This window comes from Podarcis erhardii, assembly GCF_964252035.2.
Source record: "Podarcis erhardii genome assembly, chromosome: 16".
In the NCBI taxonomy this organism is placed as follows: domain Eukaryota; kingdom Metazoa; phylum Chordata; class Lepidosauria; order Squamata; family Lacertidae; genus Podarcis; species Podarcis erhardii.
The window spans coordinates 16,437,052-16,455,973 of record NC_138514.1 but is presented as its reverse complement, the minus strand read 5'-3'; the positions used below and the strand labels follow the sequence as shown (position 1 = coordinate 16,455,973).

The 18,922-nt window shown below is 45.8% G+C and overlaps 1 protein-coding gene across 10 annotated transcripts in view; it reads left to right on the top strand.

Moving 5' to 3' along the window:
* NCAM1 (neural cell adhesion molecule 1) overlaps positions 1-18,922 on the top strand; it is a 222,811-nt gene that overhangs the window by 132,047 nt on the left and 71,842 nt on the right. For all 10 annotated transcript variants that reach the window (XM_081844365.1, XM_081844363.1, XM_081844366.1 and 7 more), the window contains exons 2-5: positions 14,683-14,757; positions 15,824-16,036; positions 17,378-17,521; positions 17,972-18,109. In XM_081844365.1, the coding sequence (XP_081700491.1) occupies positions 14,683-14,757; positions 15,824-16,036; positions 17,378-17,521; positions 17,972-18,109 (570 nt within the window). The remainder of the gene's footprint in view (positions 1-14,682; positions 14,758-15,823; positions 16,037-17,377; positions 17,522-17,971; positions 18,110-18,922) is intronic.

The following is an 18,922-nucleotide window of genomic DNA, read 5'->3' as shown; positions in this document are numbered from 1 at the left end:
AGTCATGCAACTTCATTCCCACAGTGCGTAGCCAGTTGGTTGCAGCAGATATTCGAGTGCTCCAGAAGTTCCTTTCCCCATATTAGGAGTCAGTAACCTCTGGACTATCAGGAATAATTCTGCTGGCCAGCTATTAGAGGACACAGTGTGAGCTGCAAAATCAGTCCTTTTGCAGCCCGCATTGCCACACTTTGCCTGGCCTGTCCAGAGCTCCTCAGAATATCAAATTGCTCCTTGGGCTCCAGAATGACAGAGAGGACTATCAAGAACAATTGTGTCAACCACCTGTTTCACCACTCCATAGCTTTAGCACCCCCCCCCCAAAAAAAACCCCCACACAACCCTGCAGAATCACTGAGTAGGATACAGTGGTGCCCCGCAAGACGAACGCCTCGCAAAACGAAAAACCCGCTAGACGAAAGGGTTTTCCGTTTTTCGAGGCGCTTCGCTAGACGAATTTCCCTATGGGCTTGCTTTGCAAGACGAAAACCCATAGGGAAATCTCCGGGACAGAGGGGAAGCGCAGCGCGTCTTCCCCACTATCCTCGGACCTCCTCCGAAGGCTGGCGGTGGGGCGGAGAGACCTTCTCCCCGCGCCAGCCTTCGGATGGCTGTCCTGAAGACTTGCGGTGGGAGGAGGGTTTTCCTTCCCACCACCAACTTTCAGAATGCTGTTCTGAATGTTGGCGGTGGGGAGGAAAAACCCTCCTCCCACCGCAAGTCCCGGGAACAGAGGAGAAGCGCTGCACGCCTTCCCCTCTGTTCCCGTACCTGTCCGAAGGAGAGACCTCCTCCCGCCGCCAGCCTTCGGAAGGCTGTCCTGAAGACTTGCGGTGGGAGGAGGGTTTTCCTTCCCACCGCCAACTTTCAGAATGCTGTTCTGAATGTTGGCGTGGGGAGGAAAAACCCTCCTGCCACCGCAAGCCCTGGGAACAGAGGAGAAGCGCTGCGCGCCTTCCCCTCTGTTCCCGTACCTGTCCTGAAGGCTTGCGGTGGGGAGAAAAGCCCTTCTCCGCACCGCCAGCCTGGCAAGCGGTCTCCATAGGAACGCATTAATTGATTTTCAATGCATTCCTATGGGAAACCGTGCTTCGCAAGACGAAAAACTCGCTAGACGAAAAAACTTGCGGAACGAATTAATTTCGTCTTGCGAGGCACCACTGTATTATTAGAGATCTGCTTGCAGAATTCAATTTCATGCTTTAAAAGTCACTGCAGCTCCACCTTGAGCTTTCAAAATGGGTCTGAATGTGGACCCCACTAAATGAGGCTTGGCTCTCACTGAGATCTGGTTTGCACCGCTACATGCATAGCTAAGTTTCCCTGCTGCAAGAAACTGGGTATGTCAATGAGAGGGCTAAGGCAAAATCCTTTTCTTTGATGTCTAGTTGTCTTGGTGTTCACCAGATGGTCCCCCCCCCCCCGCAGCCTGACATGGTACAGCCCAGAAACAGGTCGGCTCACCTTGGCAAGAACTAGGTTGAAGGCTATGGGGGGGGGCTTCTGTATTTAGCTGGGTCACTGGGTCATTTGGCAGGATCTCCAGTGCCCTGCTGCATTTTGTCGAAGGATTACCTTTTGGAGTGATCATTTTTTAAATGGCTTGAGAGTTTAAGCCTCTTGTATGGAGGCAGCCTGGCCCCGCTAAGCCCGGAGACCTGATGCTGTTAATGAGGAAATGGAAATGAACAAGGCTCCGTGGTTCCCTGGTTTAGCTCTGATTTTGTTTTGATACAAACCCATTAATTCGTCCTCCTTGCCCTTTCACGTCCGGGATGGGGGTGGGGATTAGATGGATTAGGAAGCTTGGGCAGAGGAGGTTATTTAATATGCAAAATGCTTTCTTCCGATTCTTGTGCGGGGGGAGATAGAAGTATTCTTTTATCCTTCTTTACATATCTGGGACATTGCATGATTAAATCGCTCTCTGGGACCCAAGATAAGGGATGCAGGAAGATCTGCATCACTCAACGATCTCCAGTTCTTAAATAAGGACACACCCCCCCCGTGCATTTGTCTAGACACTAGACTACCGCAGCATACAGGGTCGGCTAAGGTAGCTGTCGTACCGAGAGCCGAATTGTGTCTCTTTATGACAAAGGCAATTGTGTGTCCCTGGACAAGGAGAGCGCCTTGAAAATTGCCTCTGCTTCGTTTGGCTTGCTGTTTTCCTAGGCGAGGAAAGGGCTGCTCTTGCTGCAATTGTGTCCACCAGCGGGGGATAAAATTTTGCCCACTGATTACTGTCTTTGGCTTCGTGCAGAAAACAGTCAAGCAGATGGCGAGTGCCCAGCCCAGTGTTCCGGTCTAATAATTGCCTAGAGATGATGAAGAGTTTTAGCCATGTCTGCCCCCTGCCCGCCTGCCCCCCTCAACATAATGACTTTGACTTTTTTTGGATCTTGTTTTTGTGATGTGTGCAAGGGGCCACAGTAAATGCTGAGCTGATGGCACAATGCTGGCTGTGGGTGATTTTCCTCCTGGTTTTGTTTGATGGAAAGTTATGCTGTTCTTCAGCTGGCAAGCAACTTTCATAGCTTGTAACTTGGAGGATATGTCTGCCCTAGAAATGTAAGATGGCTTATGTCTGCTTCTTTTTTCTCCAGTTGATCATTTCCCCCTGACAAATTTTGGTGAGGGTTCCAGAAAATACCTGTGACTTTTACCTCTCTAAAGGGAAAATGAGTGGCTCTATAGCCACTTAATCTAGGCACCTTTCTATCTATGTTCAAGAGTTTGGTAAAACAAACACAGGGGGCTACCCCGATCCTCACCTCTATGACACATATCAGCCACATTCCCCATGTTTGGCTTAGTCTAAGGGCTTATCCACACTTTCTCCTGTCCTTAACCACCACACTGAGAGTGGCCCAAAGCAGTTTAAATTTCACAATTGCATCGTATTAAAAACAATTGTTTTTACAATTATTTTACAATGTTTATACATTCCCTCCCCCAATGCAAGTAAAATAATAGGACAGAAACAATGACAACAATTAAACCTGAGCTAGTTGAAGCAGATAAAGATAATTTTAAAGTGGGCCTAACAATCTCCTGAGATGTAAGGAATTCTGCAAGATAGGCACAGCTACAGAAAAGCCCTTCCCCATGTCCTAGTGTCAAATATTTCCAGGACTGTTTACAATCTGTTTATTAATGACTCTGCAAATGAGTCACTGGAAGAGAGCAAACACTCCTTGTAAGCTTCCTACAGTGGTATCTTGGTTCTTGAACTTATTCCGTTCCAGGAGTCCGTTTGACTCCCAAAACCATTTGAAAACCAAGGCGTGGCTTCTGATTGGCTGCAGCAGCTTCCTGCACTTAAGCAGAAGCCATGCCAGATGTTCGGCTTCCAAAAAATGTTCGCAAACTAGAACACTTACTTCTGGGTTTGCAACATTCGGGAGCCAATTTCTTCGGGAGCGAAGCCATTCAAGAACCAAGGTACCACTGTACAGGAATCTAGTTGGCCACTATGGGAAATTTGATGGCCTTTGTGTCTGATCCAGCAGGGCTCTTCTTATACAGTGGAAGCTTGGTTGTCAAATGTAATCCATTCCAGAAGATTATTCAAGTTCCAAAACATTCAATAACTGAGGCGCAATTGCCAGTTGGCAATTGCAATGGAGAAACGCGCCTTGGAAGCTGTTTGACTTCCAAGGCGCGTTCGAAAATGGAAGCTTTCACTTCCAGGTTGTTGGCATTCGAAAGCCGAAACAATTGTCTTCTGAAGTGTTCGACAACCGAGGTTTCACTGTATTCTTGTGCACGTTTAGTCAGAAGTATGCTCCAGTGTATTCTGTGGTTCTTGAACTGTGGGGCAAGTATGCAAGTATTGCAGCCTTAAGCTGCAGTGCAGATATAGCCATTCATGAGCAATGCATTACCCTCTACCTCACCTAGCTTCCCTTCTCTGCAACTTTTATAGGACTGCTATAGTACTTGTTTTAATAGGAACAAATATATGCCAATAACTCCTGGTGGCCAAGGTTGTATCAAAAATGGTTCAGCAGCTCCAGCAAGGTGCATAAATATGGCTTGTCCTAAAAATGGTTTTGTTACTCGCTATAGAGACCAGTCCTTGTTGATTTACATGTATGTGATTGCCAGTCTGAGGTGCTGGAAGTATGTGATGATTGGGGGGGGGGGTGAGGATCCTGTTGGATCATTTCCAGAATATCTTTCTTCCCGGAACTTGTAAGACTATATCAAAATTGGATTAAAAATAGATTCCTCCCCTGCAAATTAAAGATCAGAAACATAACACAATTTGGAGGTTATCTGCAGAGAAGCTGAGAAAAGTAACAACAAAATTTCAGCCAAAAGCATCCAGAAACACCTAGTAATATTTCCCTATGAAAAGCATGGTGGGTTTTTTGGTTTTTTTAGTTGTTACAGTTTAACTGGCAAATATAGTAAATGTGATTTCTAATGCAGGAAGCAGCCATTTTGAATTCCAACCAATGGTCCCTGGAAATGCAGTTATTCAACTGGAATGATCCAGTAGGTGTGCTTCTTTCCATACCGATGAACCGATGTCACTCGCAAGATTCACAGAATCTGCCACAAGCTTCCGCACTTTTGCTTCAAATGCAGTGCTTTGTTTCCTTATGCTTTGACTTCTGTGGGCGATCTTTTCTTCCCCATGTACGCGTGTGCTAAGAGGCTGCATTAGCAAATATTTAAAAGGAAACAGAAGAACTGCACTTAGCCATTCTCCCCTGGGAAGAGGATGAGACACAGAATTAGCTTTGAGCAAGAGATTAATGGTTGCTATTTAAACAAGCAGGGATGGGAGCGGATGGCATTCTGTAGAGAGCAGGGTTTCTGGAATTTCTGGTCCAGGACTCTGCATTGAGAGGAGTCTTCATTCTTCATGTTGGAACTTAGGCTGGAAATCAGACAGTTTTTGCAAATATTTACTTACATTTCCCATTTTCTGAAATGTTTTTGTTTGGGATTGTCTTGACAATAGTTAATTTTGTCGCAGGCCAGCAGGTGTAGTAGACGACCATGGTTTGGATGCATGTTGTTGTTTGATGCAATGTGACTGCTTCTTCCATTTCCTTATAGAAGGAGCACTCAGTCTGTGTCCCATGGAGAACAACTCCATACCTTCCAAGTGCCATGGAAAAAAATGGGACATCTTGGGTTTTTGGTGAGATCTCAGCAGCCATTTTGGGTGCTGCACTTTTGCGTGCTCTCATGCTGTGCTCTCGCCCTGAAAAGGTGCTTTTTTGTGTGTGGGGGGGGGCCACGATCTTGCACAGCACCTAAAAAGCACATTGGGGGGAGCAGGAGTGAGGCACAAGTCACATGACTCACTCATCCTGGTTTAGGGCCTGAAAAAGTTGGGCGGCATGCAGCTCCTGCACTTTCAGTGCAGGCAACTTGGCATTCCATTCCTACCTACACGGCTGTTGGATTCCTAGATTGCAGCCCAGGGGTTCCTCTTTAACTTTAAATTTGCTACTGAGAGATGAGACAGCCCACAGTTTCATCTACTTGCTTTTCTGTCAGTCTTTCCCAACCATCTCTCTTTTAACTAAAGATGGCAAGGACTGAAACGTGAACCTTCTGCATGCAAAGCGTGTGCTTTGTCACTGAACTCAAGTGCCTGCAGAGGAGGAGCTCCAGAGAACTGATCCAACTACACACAAGAGGGTCCCCATTCTCATTAGCCAATCTCACCTGAAAAGCGACTGGGGAGGAATCTTCCTTTCTATCCGTCCGTGTGATGTAGTGACCATCATGAGAGTGAAATGTACCCACCAGGTTGTCGCAATGGGAGATGTTCCTGGATGCAGCACCGTTCAGTCAAACAGCAGGAGAAAACATTAAAAGAAGGGAAGAAGGCAGGTCATTTGGAAGTGAATAATGGCTTCACAGCTACTCAAACGGTGCTGGGAAATTCTGCTTAGTTTGTGACAGTGAATGCTTGGGGACTGCAAACATACTTGCTGACTCAAAGTATTTTGGCGCTTGAGGCAGAAAGTCCACTTGACACAGGCTGATTAATGCAGGGTGCAATCCAGTGGGTAAATTCTCACGTGCAATCTTTGTGGGATAAAATGGCTCCGTTTGTCTCCTCTGCCTGCCCCCCTCTGCCTCTTCAAGTAAGACTCCTAGTGTGCGACTCTGCAGATGGGAAAAGCAGCTGATTTGAAGGGCTATGGGGAACTCAAATAAGAGAAGTCCTGGGTTCCTCCTCTACTAATTCAGCTGCAGATTTTAAAAATACCGTATTGGCCTGAATATAAGCCTCACTATTCGCCCAAATTCCAACCGTGAAAAGTTAAAGTGTGGCTTATATTCGTGACCTTACGGTATGCAGCCAGGTGTGTGGGGCAAACAGCACCAGGAGCGTGGCAAAGCGACACCCCCCCCCCGTACCCTCTCCCCCAAGGCTCGGAAGGGGAATGGCCACCAGCAACACAGCACACCCCCTCCCCCCAGTATGCAGCTAGGAGCAGCGAGGAATGGAGTGGCTTATATTCGGGAATTTTATAAAAAAATTCTGCCCCCCTCCAATTTTAAAGGTGCGGCTTATATTTGTGTGCAGCTTATATTCATGCCAATATGGTAAATGGGGGAGGGGTGGAAGATTCCTGGTTTGAAGCCAGCAGCCTGTGACCAGGTGATGTTACTTGCCACACCAGTAGCCTTGCACTAGTGCTGATGAGGTCCTTGCCCTCTGAATTGCCCTCTGCGATATTAGGCTGCTGCGAGAGTCCTTGCCTCCGGTTCCCCTCCGCATTATTTATTTATTTATTGCCTTGCAATGTAGACTGTGAGATTGGGCCAGGCAATGAATCTGAGCAATGGATTGCCTTTGACTGCTGCTATGCTGTCAGGAGACGACGCAAGGCCCTTTCCGTGGCACGCCACAGCTGAGTCACTTCAGATAGCAAAAGCCATCCATTTCCCCAGGAGACGCTTTCCAAATGTAAGGCTGATTTTATGAATTGGGAAATTGAATCTCTAATGAATTAATATGGGTAGCAAAGCTTGGACAAATGTGATTGGAAGAAGAATGGGGAAGGCCTGCCAAGTGGCCTTATGGGAGCTTAATGCCTTAAATGACAGGGAGTTTATCGCAAATGGATGGGTTCAGTGGACAGATCAGACGGGGCTTGCTTCCAGGCTGTTGTTTCTGATGTGCTGTGCATGCTTCTCCCAGTTGGAGAATGCTTCCTATCCTCATATATTACCCATTCCCCCCAGACCTGGAACTCAGGCTGAAGGATCATCTTTTATATTCTGTAAGCCAGCCATGCCTGACATAGTGCCCGCCAGCTGCTTTGGACTACAATTTGCATCAGCCCACCACCAGCCCCCATAAGGGGGCATTAGGTTAGGAAAGACTGCTATAAGCTTAGCATGTACAGTGTCTCCTGCATAACCGCTATTATGATAAGGAGCAGTGAGGAGGATTGTACAGTTTTATAGCCAGGGTTGGGGAGAAAACTAAATAACGTTTCCTGAGAGTGCTGGCTCTTTTTGTCAGGATTTAAATTCCCGACTCTCTAGGTTTCGAACTATCCTGGCATCAGCTTGCCACTGACACCTTCGAAATGGGTCCTGGCAAGTCTAGGAACAAGAAGTACTTGTCTGCCATAGAATTTGGTTGTTCATTGCCCTATAACCCTAAATGGTGTGAGGGTTGGCATGCAAAGGTTCTAATTAAGGAAATAAAATAAGTAGACTATACACACATATTCTCAGTTTCAGTCTGCAGCATCTCCTGTTAAAAGGATTGTACAGCTAGCCTTGGGAAAGACCCCTGTTTAGAACCCTGAAGAGTTAGTGCCAGTCAGGATATACAGAATTGGGCTACATAGACCAGTGGACTGACTTGGACCTCATCCACACTTCCGCTTGTCCTTGCCTAGAAAACACAGGGTCTGTGTGGTCTCCCCCTTGCTCCGCTCCTTTCCCAGGGAACACCCATTTAGCTTTAAACTGGAACAAACAGCAACCCATGGAAAACCCCTTGCTGCTTGCTCTGATTGAGCACTAAAGACCGGTTTTCCCTTTGGGGTGGAGGAAAGCAGCAGGGCAAGGTGAAGTATGGATAAGCCTTTGGTATAAGCTGCTTTTATATTCTCACTCCTTAGGCCCATTTTGTTTAGACTTGCCTTCCTTCACCCCCTAAATGGCTTCATCATTTAACATGCCCTTTCCTTCTAACTGGAGATTATGATAAGCTCATGGCTTCTGCCAAAAACAGATAAGGTGTGTCTACCTCCTCCTTCCATAGTGCTTGACTTCCCTTACACCACAATATTCTGTATTCATTCCACTCGCTGCTGCCACCAGCCGATGCAGGGGAAAGCAGAACAAAACACAGAAATGTTCTAGCCAGTATTACCACACAAGGGAAAAACTGTATGTGTGGCAGCAGTTTGTGGCAAATTACATTTACCTCAGTATTTATCCGTGTGGGTAGTAGCTTTTGATTATGAAGCCGTCTAGGGTGCCACACTTCAAAAAAGACTATCTCCTTTTGTTAGTAGTAGTAGTAGTTGTTATTGTTGTTGTTATTATTATTATTAGTATTATTATTATTAACCTATATTAAATCCGTTGACAGTTCTTGTAACAACTAAATTCCAGTATTTTGGAGGCCCCAAGATTTGAAAGCTCAGAATTTGCCCATCTGAACAGCTGATACCCAGCATTTTCCATCCTGCTGGTATCCAAGTCTCGTTACTTCCTTTCTCTCCAGCAACATGGGCCAAAGCCCCACCAAATCATACCCCCTTCTTTTCTCCCTCCCCTCAGTTGATCCAGCTGTGCAATCAGTCCCATTGTCAACCTGTTGTCCTTTAACAGCATCTTTCAAACAAGACACTGAAATTTTTAAAGGCTGGCTCAGTGACTGTCAGCAGAGGCTTATTTATAGGAGCACACAATGTCCGTCTTGATGTGGGAGAAAGTAAATCAAGTGTAAAGGAAACAGGTTTCTTCTTGTCAGCACTTTGAAGAAAAACCATCTGAGTTTTAGGTGGCGCATCTCAACTCTGTCCTCCCCCTCCCCCCTTTTTTTAAGCAGAAGGAACCTAAAAAGAACCAGGAAAGGCAAAAGAAAGTAGCTATAGTTACTTTATGGAACTCCTTGCCATAATAACTTACATGGCTTTGGGAAAATATTAGACAAATTTGTGGAGGATAGCTGGGCTATCAACAGGTGAATAGAACCTCCAGATTCAGAGACTTGGGGTAAGTGACAGGTGCTGCTCTCATATCCTGCTTGGAAGCATCTGGTTGGCCTCTGGGAATGTAGGCTACAATCTATGGCCAGTTGTCAGGGATATTTGGATTAGTAGTCCAACAACAACTTGAAGGTTCCAGTTTGGAGAAGGTTGATCTAGACTGGGACCATTGGGCTGATACGTACCTTTCAATATCAAGAGTGGCATAATGTAGTCTCGTGCAATGAATACCAGCGCTGCAACAACATTAGATGTTGAAGCAGCAATTACATCTCTGAATGAGACAATCTTCTCATTCCCGTGCGCAATGTTGGTTTTGGAGAGAACCAAGCTACTGGAGACCTTCGTTAAGTAGAGATGTCAGGAATTGAACCTGGGACCTTTCAAAGTTATTTTAGCTTTTTTTTTTTTGGAAGGGAAGCCATGGTGGCTTACAGCCTAAAAGCTTAGAAAACGTAAGCTGACAATCAATAAGACACATCAAAAATTCATCAGCCTAAAAAGAAAGCAGGAAGGCAAAGTCTTAAATTTTATGCATTTAAAAAAAAAAGCAGGCAAGGTATGGCCCTTTTGCAAGGGTAATGTTCCGGGATGCGGTTTGCACACCTTAACCTCTGTGTGACCTCTGTCAGCGGGGCTCTGGTTGTCTGCTGGTTTGGAATATTTATATATCTCACAGTTGCAAGTTCTCTGGACACAAATAAAAGAGCCTTGAAGCTAACAAAAGTTACTAGTCTGCCTTCCCCCGTAGTAGCCTGCTGGGGCTAGAAGAAGCAGGGGGCAGAGAAGTCCTGTTTTTTCCTATAGCAGCCTGCTACATTCCTGCACTGGGTACAATGGAGTGTGGAAGGCACTCTGGCCTTTATCCACCAGCCCACTCCCTTGCCTGCACTCAGTTCCTTCTTGCCTGTGGCTACGAGACTGAAGTAAAAATTTAAAGCCATTAAGTTGTAAAAATCGGATGTAAAACATAAAATGTAGAACAAAATAAAAGCAATAGTGGAGTAAAATGAAAACCAGTGACAGTACAAAAGATCACTGAAACACCAAAAAGAAAAACCTGAAAAGCCTGAGGAAAGGAAGAAGACGTCTTCACTTAGTGCTGAAAGAACCACCACATAGACAACAGGCAAAATTCAAGCAGGTTTCCATTTTTTAAATGCCAGTGTATGCATTTTTGCACACATTTGTTCTGATGACATATTTTTGTATGCAATTTTGCCTAATATAAACCATAAAGCATTTTTGTACATTCCTTTTTTTCTTTCAAATGTCCACATTTTGGTCCACACTTTTCCTTGATATGTGCATTTTTTGACTGGAGAAGTGCAGGGAAGAGTGAGTTTCACATGGCAGCTGCATTTCAGCTCACATGTTCTCTGACCTGGGCTTGGGAAATGCAAATTAGTTGGGCTCACAATAAAATAAGAAGCAACTGAGGGTTCATCCACATTTCTGATTGTCCAGTGCCTGGAAAGCACAGGTCGGAGTGTTCTTTCTCTTGCCCTGCTCCTTTCCCAGGGGAAACCCGCTCTTTAATGCTAAATCAGAGCAAATGTCAATCTTGAGAAAATCTAAATGGCTGTTTGCTCTGATTGAGCTCTGACATTTTTCTTGGGTTTGGGTGGGGAGACAACAGTGGGACAACAGGATGTGTGAACAAGTCTCCACTGCCCTTGTGTGCTACCAAGGAAGAATACTGCTGCTGCTATCTTAAGGAGACTGATTCCTTTCCGCAGGATCGTTGTGGTTTTAAAATTCTCTATGTGGGGACAGATAGGCACATGCATCAAACAGCTCTGTAGTCCAGCCACCCCTGAAAGGAAGCCAGTTTTGTAGTGCTGGACCACTAAAGAGTTTTAACAAATTAAGCATTTGCAGGAGTAGAGGTATGGAGGAATGTTTTGGCTATGCTGGACTGAGCAGTTGTTCTATTATGGTGATTGTTTTCTCTCCAACTAATGGCTGCAGTTTGGAAATTGCACACATTAGGTCAAACCTCTTGAAATCCTTCTCTGACCTGGACTTGTTAGGCCAGGAAGCTCCGGCAAGCTTGTCCGTGGAAGTGAGCCAGCATCCAATTATGCCTTCCCTAATGGCTCATTACTTATCACGAAAGACCACAATGCTCACAGATTCTGGAGTCCAAGAGAGAATGTGTAGTTGTGATGGAGAGGCATTTATAGAACGGAACAAAAAGATCCCCAGCTAGCAAGGCACAGAGGAAGGTGTGCTCTGATGAATCCCAGCACTGCAGGGCAGACATCTGAGACAAATCCAAGGGCCAACTTGAGTTTGGCATAGAACCAGCTGATGTCTCCTCCAATTGTTTTGGGATCCTTCAGCTTTAAATTTCACTCACAAGTGGTTTGAGGGCCAGGGAACCCCCATACAATGGAAGGCAAGAATTGGGTCAGAAGATAAACCCCTGAAACAGCCTTTTCCATCCTGGTTGCACTCCAAATCACATCATCCCTGACCATTGGCCATGACAGCTGTTGTGGCTGATGAGAGTTGGAGCCACACAACATCTGGAGGGAAGCATGTTTGAGAAGGCTGGCCAAAAGCTCTGTCGATGTAAGCCTGAGTAGACCTTTCGAAGTTAATAGACATGACTTGGGCTTGTCCACACTTCTGCTTATCCTGTACCTAGGCACAGGTCTGAGTAGTTTTGCCTTTGCCCCACTGCTTCTCCCCTCCCCCCGAAAAGCCTGCCCTTTAGCGCTAAATCAGACCAATCAGCTGAAATCCAGATTGCTATTTGTTCCGATTCAGCACTAAACTGTGGGTTTTCTCGGGGGGAAGCAATGGGGCAAACAGAAGTGGGAATGAGCCCTAACTCAGTAGGTCCATTGTGGGTCCATTTCAGTGGTCCATTGTGATTACAACCTAGTTGGATACAGCAGAATCAAAAGCCCTACAGTGTAACAGAGACCTGTGAGCAAAACCACTTGAAGTCGATTTTCCTTCTAGATATGTGTTTCTTTTTGGGATGACTGTTTCTGAATCTCAGCTTCGAGACTACAGCTGTGTGCATCCAAATTGCTCACGTGTGCCTGGGCTCTTGTGCCCCATAGCTGAAACCCCACCCTTGGTGATGGGCACTGCCCAGTGTACAAGAGTGGATGACAGGGCAATAAATTGAAGGAAGACACCACATCTCTCTGGTCCTGGGCTATTTAGGTCTCACCACACTGAATCTAATAAACGTTTCACCTTCTATTACTGCGTGTGGCTCTTCCATTCTGTCTGAGAGTAAATTATGTAAAAGTAATATGGATGAGCAAAATTAGATTACATAGAAATAAAGTAGAGTAAAAGGGCAACCAGCATATTGGAAAAGAGAGATAGTCACCTCCAGTGCCGTCACAGGAGCATACAAAGACTTTCAAGGGGGAAGTGTACTGGAGAGAGGGGAGTTCAAAAGGCACTTTGCTCATGGACTAATAATAAGGGACTGACTGACCATGGACTAATTCTCCTTGCCTATGTAGAGCCAATTCAGAATAGTTGGCATGACTCTCAATTATTTTCTCATAGGCGCGCGCGCGTGCACACACACACACACACACGCACACATGGGGGGGGGGAAGAGACCGACCCCTACATATGGAGCTGCTAACAAGCCCCAGATGCTATCAGACTGTTCCTGTTGCTCCAAACCAGGTTATAAGCTGGTAATACCGTATTTATTCGAGTTTAATGAACTATTGAATCTAATGTACAACTCAATTTTCAGAACCTTGAAACAAAAAAAAAAAGTATTTGCTGTCGAATGTAAATGTGCCATCAAATCTAGGTAAAGGTAAAGGTACCCCTGCCCGTACGGGCCAGTCGTGTCCGACTCTAGGGTTGTGCGCCCATCTCACTTAAGAGGCCGGGGGCCAGCGTTGTCCGGAGACACTTCCGGGTCACGTGGCCAGCGTGACAAAGCTGCTCTGGCGAGCCAGCACCAGCGCAGCACACGGAAACGTTGTTTACCTTCCCGCTATAAAGCGGTACCTATTTATCTACTTGCACTTAAGAGTGCTTTTGAACTGCTAGGTTGGCAGGAGCTGGGACCGAAAGACGGGAGCTCACCCCGCCGCGGGGATTCGAACCGCCAACCATGCGATCGGCAAGCCCTAGGCACTGAGGTTTTACCCACAGCACCACCCGCGTCCCAGCCATCAAATCTAATGTGCACCTAAATTGTTGCACTGTAATTTGGCCAAAAAAGGTGAGCATTAGATTCGAGTAAATACAGTAACTAATTTTACAAAATAGTGGCATCCCTGCAGAAGGACCCCTGACCATTAGGTCCAGTCGTGGCCGACTCTGGGGTTGCGGCACTCATCTCGCTTTATTGGCCGAGGGAGCCGGCGTGCAGCTTCTGGGTCATGTGGCCAGCATGACTAAGCCGCTTCTGGTGAACCAGAGCAGCGCACGGAAATGCCGTTTACCTTCCCGCAGGAGCGGTACCTATTTATCTACTTGCACTTTGACATGCTTTTGTTTTTTTTTTTTTAATAATATTTATTAAAATTTTCCAATTACTTACAAATTAATAAAACATCCAATTTCAAATCTTTTTCCAATTACATCCTTTCAGGACTTCCCCTTCCCTCCCCCCCTTGTATTCCAAATCTCTCAAATGATCTCAACAAGTTCTTCTCCTCAATTCAAACTTGTTATCCTTAACCCAATTTTTTTTAAAAAAAAAAACAACAACATTATTTTCCATTCCCCTAAAATCGGCTTATTCCCACCACGAGTTCCCCACTTTAGAATACCATATAAATGTATATAGCCTAAATAAAACATAGTTTACGCCTTTAAGGATTCCACATTTCCCACCCCCCCTTTTCCCGGTTGCGTTCCCAATGTTCCTCAATGTCCGATATTTCCACGTCTCTCTAAATCATAGTCCTTTGCCAGTCCTCTTTAATTTCGAATGTCCAATCATGGAAGGATTCTGTCTCAAAGAGAGGCCCATTTTTTCCATCCAGATTTTTATATCCAGGAGTGAAAAACTCCAAATTATAATCCTTAAGCTTGTCAAATCTGGATGTCCCAAATGTCCCCACTTTTGACTTGGTCCAATTCTTGTTATTTTGTTTTGCACTTTGACATGCTTTTGAACTGCTAGAGCTGGGACCGAGCAACGGGAGCTCACCCCGTCGTGGGGATTCGAACCGCCGACCTTCTGATCAGCAAGTCCTAGGCTCTGTGGTTTAACCCACAGCACCACCCGCATCCCAAAATCCATATTAATGGCCCCTTAAAATACAGGTATAGGCATGAACAGCTAGCCTTCACCGTGGAGCAATTCTAGCATAACCAAACATCCTACAGTTTTACATGACAAAAGAGGTACAACTAATTTGATAAGGCTCTTGTAACCTACAGCAGATTTGTATTTTGCTAAGTACAAATGCTGTCACATCATAGCATTTCTCTCTGATCTGCTTCTTCTTGTTTTTTGCAGTCTCTCTGCAGGTGAACATTGCTCCAAATAAAGTGGAGGTGCCTGTTGGAGAGTCCAAATTCTTCTTGTGTCAAGGTGAGTAATGCCTTCCCACTTTGGCTGTTCATAACTGCTTGGGGTGAAACATTATTGGTTGGTCAGCATATTGCTTGTGGAAAGGCAGAATCCCTTGTCTTAAGATCCCATTACGAGGTCCCTTTACACTGTTCCACTAACAAATTTGGAGACCATCTTGAGTGTGCTCTCATTCTCCCAGCTTTGCACAAAGATTACTGATCCAAAGATGTTGTAAGCATTTACCATAGAATGGTGGAATCACCCTTTCCTCTAACATAAGCCAGCAATTCCATGCATATCCAAGTCCCACTGAATACAGTGGGGGCTGTTTCCTTTAAACGTGCATACAATTGCGACAGATGAAGGAGAATTTTCAGGAAGTTGTATTGAGACGTGATTTTGGCCGCTGGGTGTAAAAGCGTACTGAGAGTACGTAGAGACTTCCGTTTTGGTGGGACATGTTCAGAAAGCTTCTGTTGCTTGTCTAGATTCTAGAGCTTCTTTTTTGTGTGTGCTTGGATTCCAATGTATTGTAATCTGTGTCTAGACCTTTGATTATAATTCGAAACTAACTGTAAAGAGTCTGGCACCTTCTATATTGCGGACGACAGAGACCCAAAGGGTTTAGGAAACATCTTCGGTGTCCTCTTTTTAATATATTTCAAGCCCTTTCTTGGGGAATTCTAGAACTGCTGTGAGAAAGCTAACTCGCCCCACCACCACTTTAAGCCTTGTGAATGCTTTTCTAATTTTCCCTGGGACCTGAGCTGCAAGCGGTCAGTGTGTAAAAGCTAATGAATGCATAGCAAATCCTTAGAATCACAGTGCCTATCATCTGCAGTGCAAGGGCTCCCATGAACAGCAGGACGTTAATACATCACAGATTTGAACCTTCACCCACCCATGACTTTATTCCTTGGTGTTCAGTAAAGCTTTATCACCTGTATGGTGGGCCCCAAGAGCAGTGATTCTAAGAGGCCGCTCCACACCTGCCCAGATTCTAGGGGGTTGTCTGAATGATTCCTAAGGAAGAGGGAACATCCAATGATTTTTATCCTTGAACATCTTACCCTTTTTGATTTAGTGACTGGAGATGCCAAATCCAAAGACATCTCCTGGTTTGCCCCCAACGGTGAGAAGCTGACGACAAACCAACAGCACATCTCAGTGGTGCGGACGGAGGATTCATCTACTCTCACCATCTACAATGTCAACATAGACGATGCTGGCATTTACAAATGTGTTGTCTCCAGTGAAGAAGGCGATGTGGAGGCCACACTCAACGTGAAGATTTTCCGTAAGATACCTGACCTAAGGGTGGGAGAGCTAGGTCGGAGTGCAAGTTTACAATGTGTGTCAGGAACATTGTATGCTTACATTTATATGTCCCAATGTCTTCCAGTTTTTGGAAGAATGTTGATGAGTTTCAGCCCTTCAGACTAGGTGTCATTCCAGCTACCAGGGCTTTCTACTGAGGACACCCCAGTAATGGTGCCCCACCCGAAAACCTTTATTGGTTTTGGGGTGGGGCACCATTACTGGGGTGTCCTCAGTAGAAAGCCCATCTCTCATAGTTTAAGAAGTGGGCCTCACTGAGTTCTATGTCAAAGGGACCCCAGATACTGTTCTTGTCTTAGGTTTCTTTGTGTTCTAAATATTTTTGGCTCATGTTTTGTTGTTGTTCTGTTAAGCATTATGTATTTTCCTTGTGACTGGTAATTTTGTGGGTAAAGGGAGGATATAAATATTTTCAGCCAACCGATGAACTAATTAAAATCCTAGAGTCAGCATGGCTCACTGCAATCTGGTGATCAGAGCCTACTGAACCCTGCAAAACAAGCAAATGATCCCTGTGTGGTTTTGTTTTCCCTTGTCTCGCTTGAGTTTCCTAGAGCCACCTGCGCTGTCAGAGCCTCTTGTAGTCAGAGGTGTACATAGGGGTTGGCGAAACCAGCCCCCTCCAGGGGTGCAGCCCCCTGCAAAAATCTATTGAGTGTATGATGTATATGTGTGAGGAGACACAGCACTGCTGTCGTGTTGAGAGCGAAGGAGAAGCTTCCCGTCCTTCTCACACCGCAACACGAAAGCATGTGAACTTTTTTGTCCTTCCTCCTTGCCTCGCTCTCACTCCAGACACTGAGTACTTGGGTCACATAAAGTGTAGTAATTTCTAATGTGGCTACTGCAGTACAGTGATTTTTTTTCAGGCAGGGGGTGCCAGTACTGCTCCTTGCTGTGGGTGCAGAAACAGCTCCTTGCCAAGGGCACAAGGGACCCTAGGTACACCTCTGCTTGCAATGCTAGTGGCTTCAGCAAACTCAAAAGAGCCAAGATGGTGACCTGAGCAGCAGCTTCTGCCTTCGCTTTGCTGTTTTTTACATTTTAACTTTAGCTGCTGACCTTGTTTTTCTGGATTGCATAGGCTGATAAGTGCAGTGGGATTCTGTGCCTCTGTTGGGACTTCAGGCAGACTGTTGGGTGGATACTCCAGCTTTGGCTTTCCTGCACAGAGCAGGGGTTGGACTGGATGGCCTTCCAAGGACCCCTCCAACTCTATGCTTCTGTACTTAGTATGTGTCACGCTGCCTCTTGGGTGTATGAGGTCAGACGTGGTTAACTCTCCCTGCTTGTTTTCCAGAGAAGCTGACTTTCAGGAATGCTCCCAGTCCACAAGAGTTCAAAGAAGGAGAGGATGCGGTCATTGTGTGTGATGTTGTCTCCTCGCTGCCTCCCGCAGTCATATGGAAGCACACGGGCAGAGATGTTGTTCTTAAAAAAGATGGTAAGATGGTGGTGAGGAAAGAACTTTGAACATCTTTATTGCAGGGCCAGAACCTAGTTGTTGTGAAATATGAAAGGGAGCACCAGGCATCAGGAAGCAGAATGAAGCACTGAGGCTGCCAAACAGACTCTGTGGGGCTTAGTGCAGGTGCATAAGAGGTGGGGAGCTTGAGAGCCCAGGACTAGATTTAGGATACATTTGTATGTCATCTACTAAACCTCCTTGCTGCAGCAACTGGGCTTCCTGTGTTTATCAGCTCTTATTGGTGGTTTGATTGGACCCAACTTCTTTCAGGCCCTGGTGAGCTTGATTATGGAAACTAAAGGGGGGGGGGAGAGAAATGCTGTTCAGATTAAGCTTATTGTCCAAGATGAACATATCAGGGATAGCTGTACAAAAGAATCCTAGGTGGCCACCATCAATCTTTCTTTTCCATTTTTTTTCTTGCAGTGCGGTTTGTTGTGCTGCCCAACAACTACCTACAGATCAGAGGAATAAAGAAAACAGATGAGGGGATGTACCGGTGTGAAGGAAGGATCCTGGCTCGTGGAGAGGTTGATTTCAGAGACATTCATGTCATTGTTAATGGTGAGTTAGGAACGTAGGAAGCTGCCTGCCTTATACTGCACCAAGCTACTTGCCCACCTTTCCCAGTATTCTCTACAACAGGAGAGGAGAGCCTCAGGGCCCCAATGGGAGTCTCCAAGCCTCTCTTTCTGACCCTCAGGGCTCTTCCCAGGCTACACTCTAAGGGTCGAGCACTTTCACCTGGCTACAATGTCTCATTGAACTATGATTGTGCCTCTTCCTTCCTAGCTTTGGGTGTGTAGAAATCTCTGACTTCTGTGTGGCTGCTGGAATGTAGCCCAAAGGCGAGAGTTATATCAGTTGCTCTGTCCACTTTGCCTCTGGCCCCTTCCACCATTGGTACACGACCTCCAGAAGGTCATCCATGAAGGAATAGGTTCTTGGACTGACCAAGGTTTTCACTCCAGATTGACTTGGCAGTGGCTTTTGGGGGCCGTATTAAAGTGTGTGTGTGTGTGTGTGTGTTGTGGGGTTGAGACAGAATAAGGTGGGGGATTGGATGTGGGACCTTTTGCATGCAAAGCATTTACCATTGAGCTATAGCCCTTCCCAACGATATTATCAATATTGGAAGCTGTCTTCCATTGAGTCAGACGTTTGGTCCAATATTGTTTGTTCTGTAAGGTAATGACTCTACAGGGTCTCATGTAGAGAAGCTTCTTTCCCATCACCTACTGCTTGATCCTTTTAACTACAGAGTGAACCTGGGACCTTGTCCATTTTAAACATGTGCTGCTACTTTGCCATCTCCGAGAGGCTTTGTTGGCATGGGGTGGGGGAAGGAAGAAGTGCAGTAACCTCCCAAGTTGATAC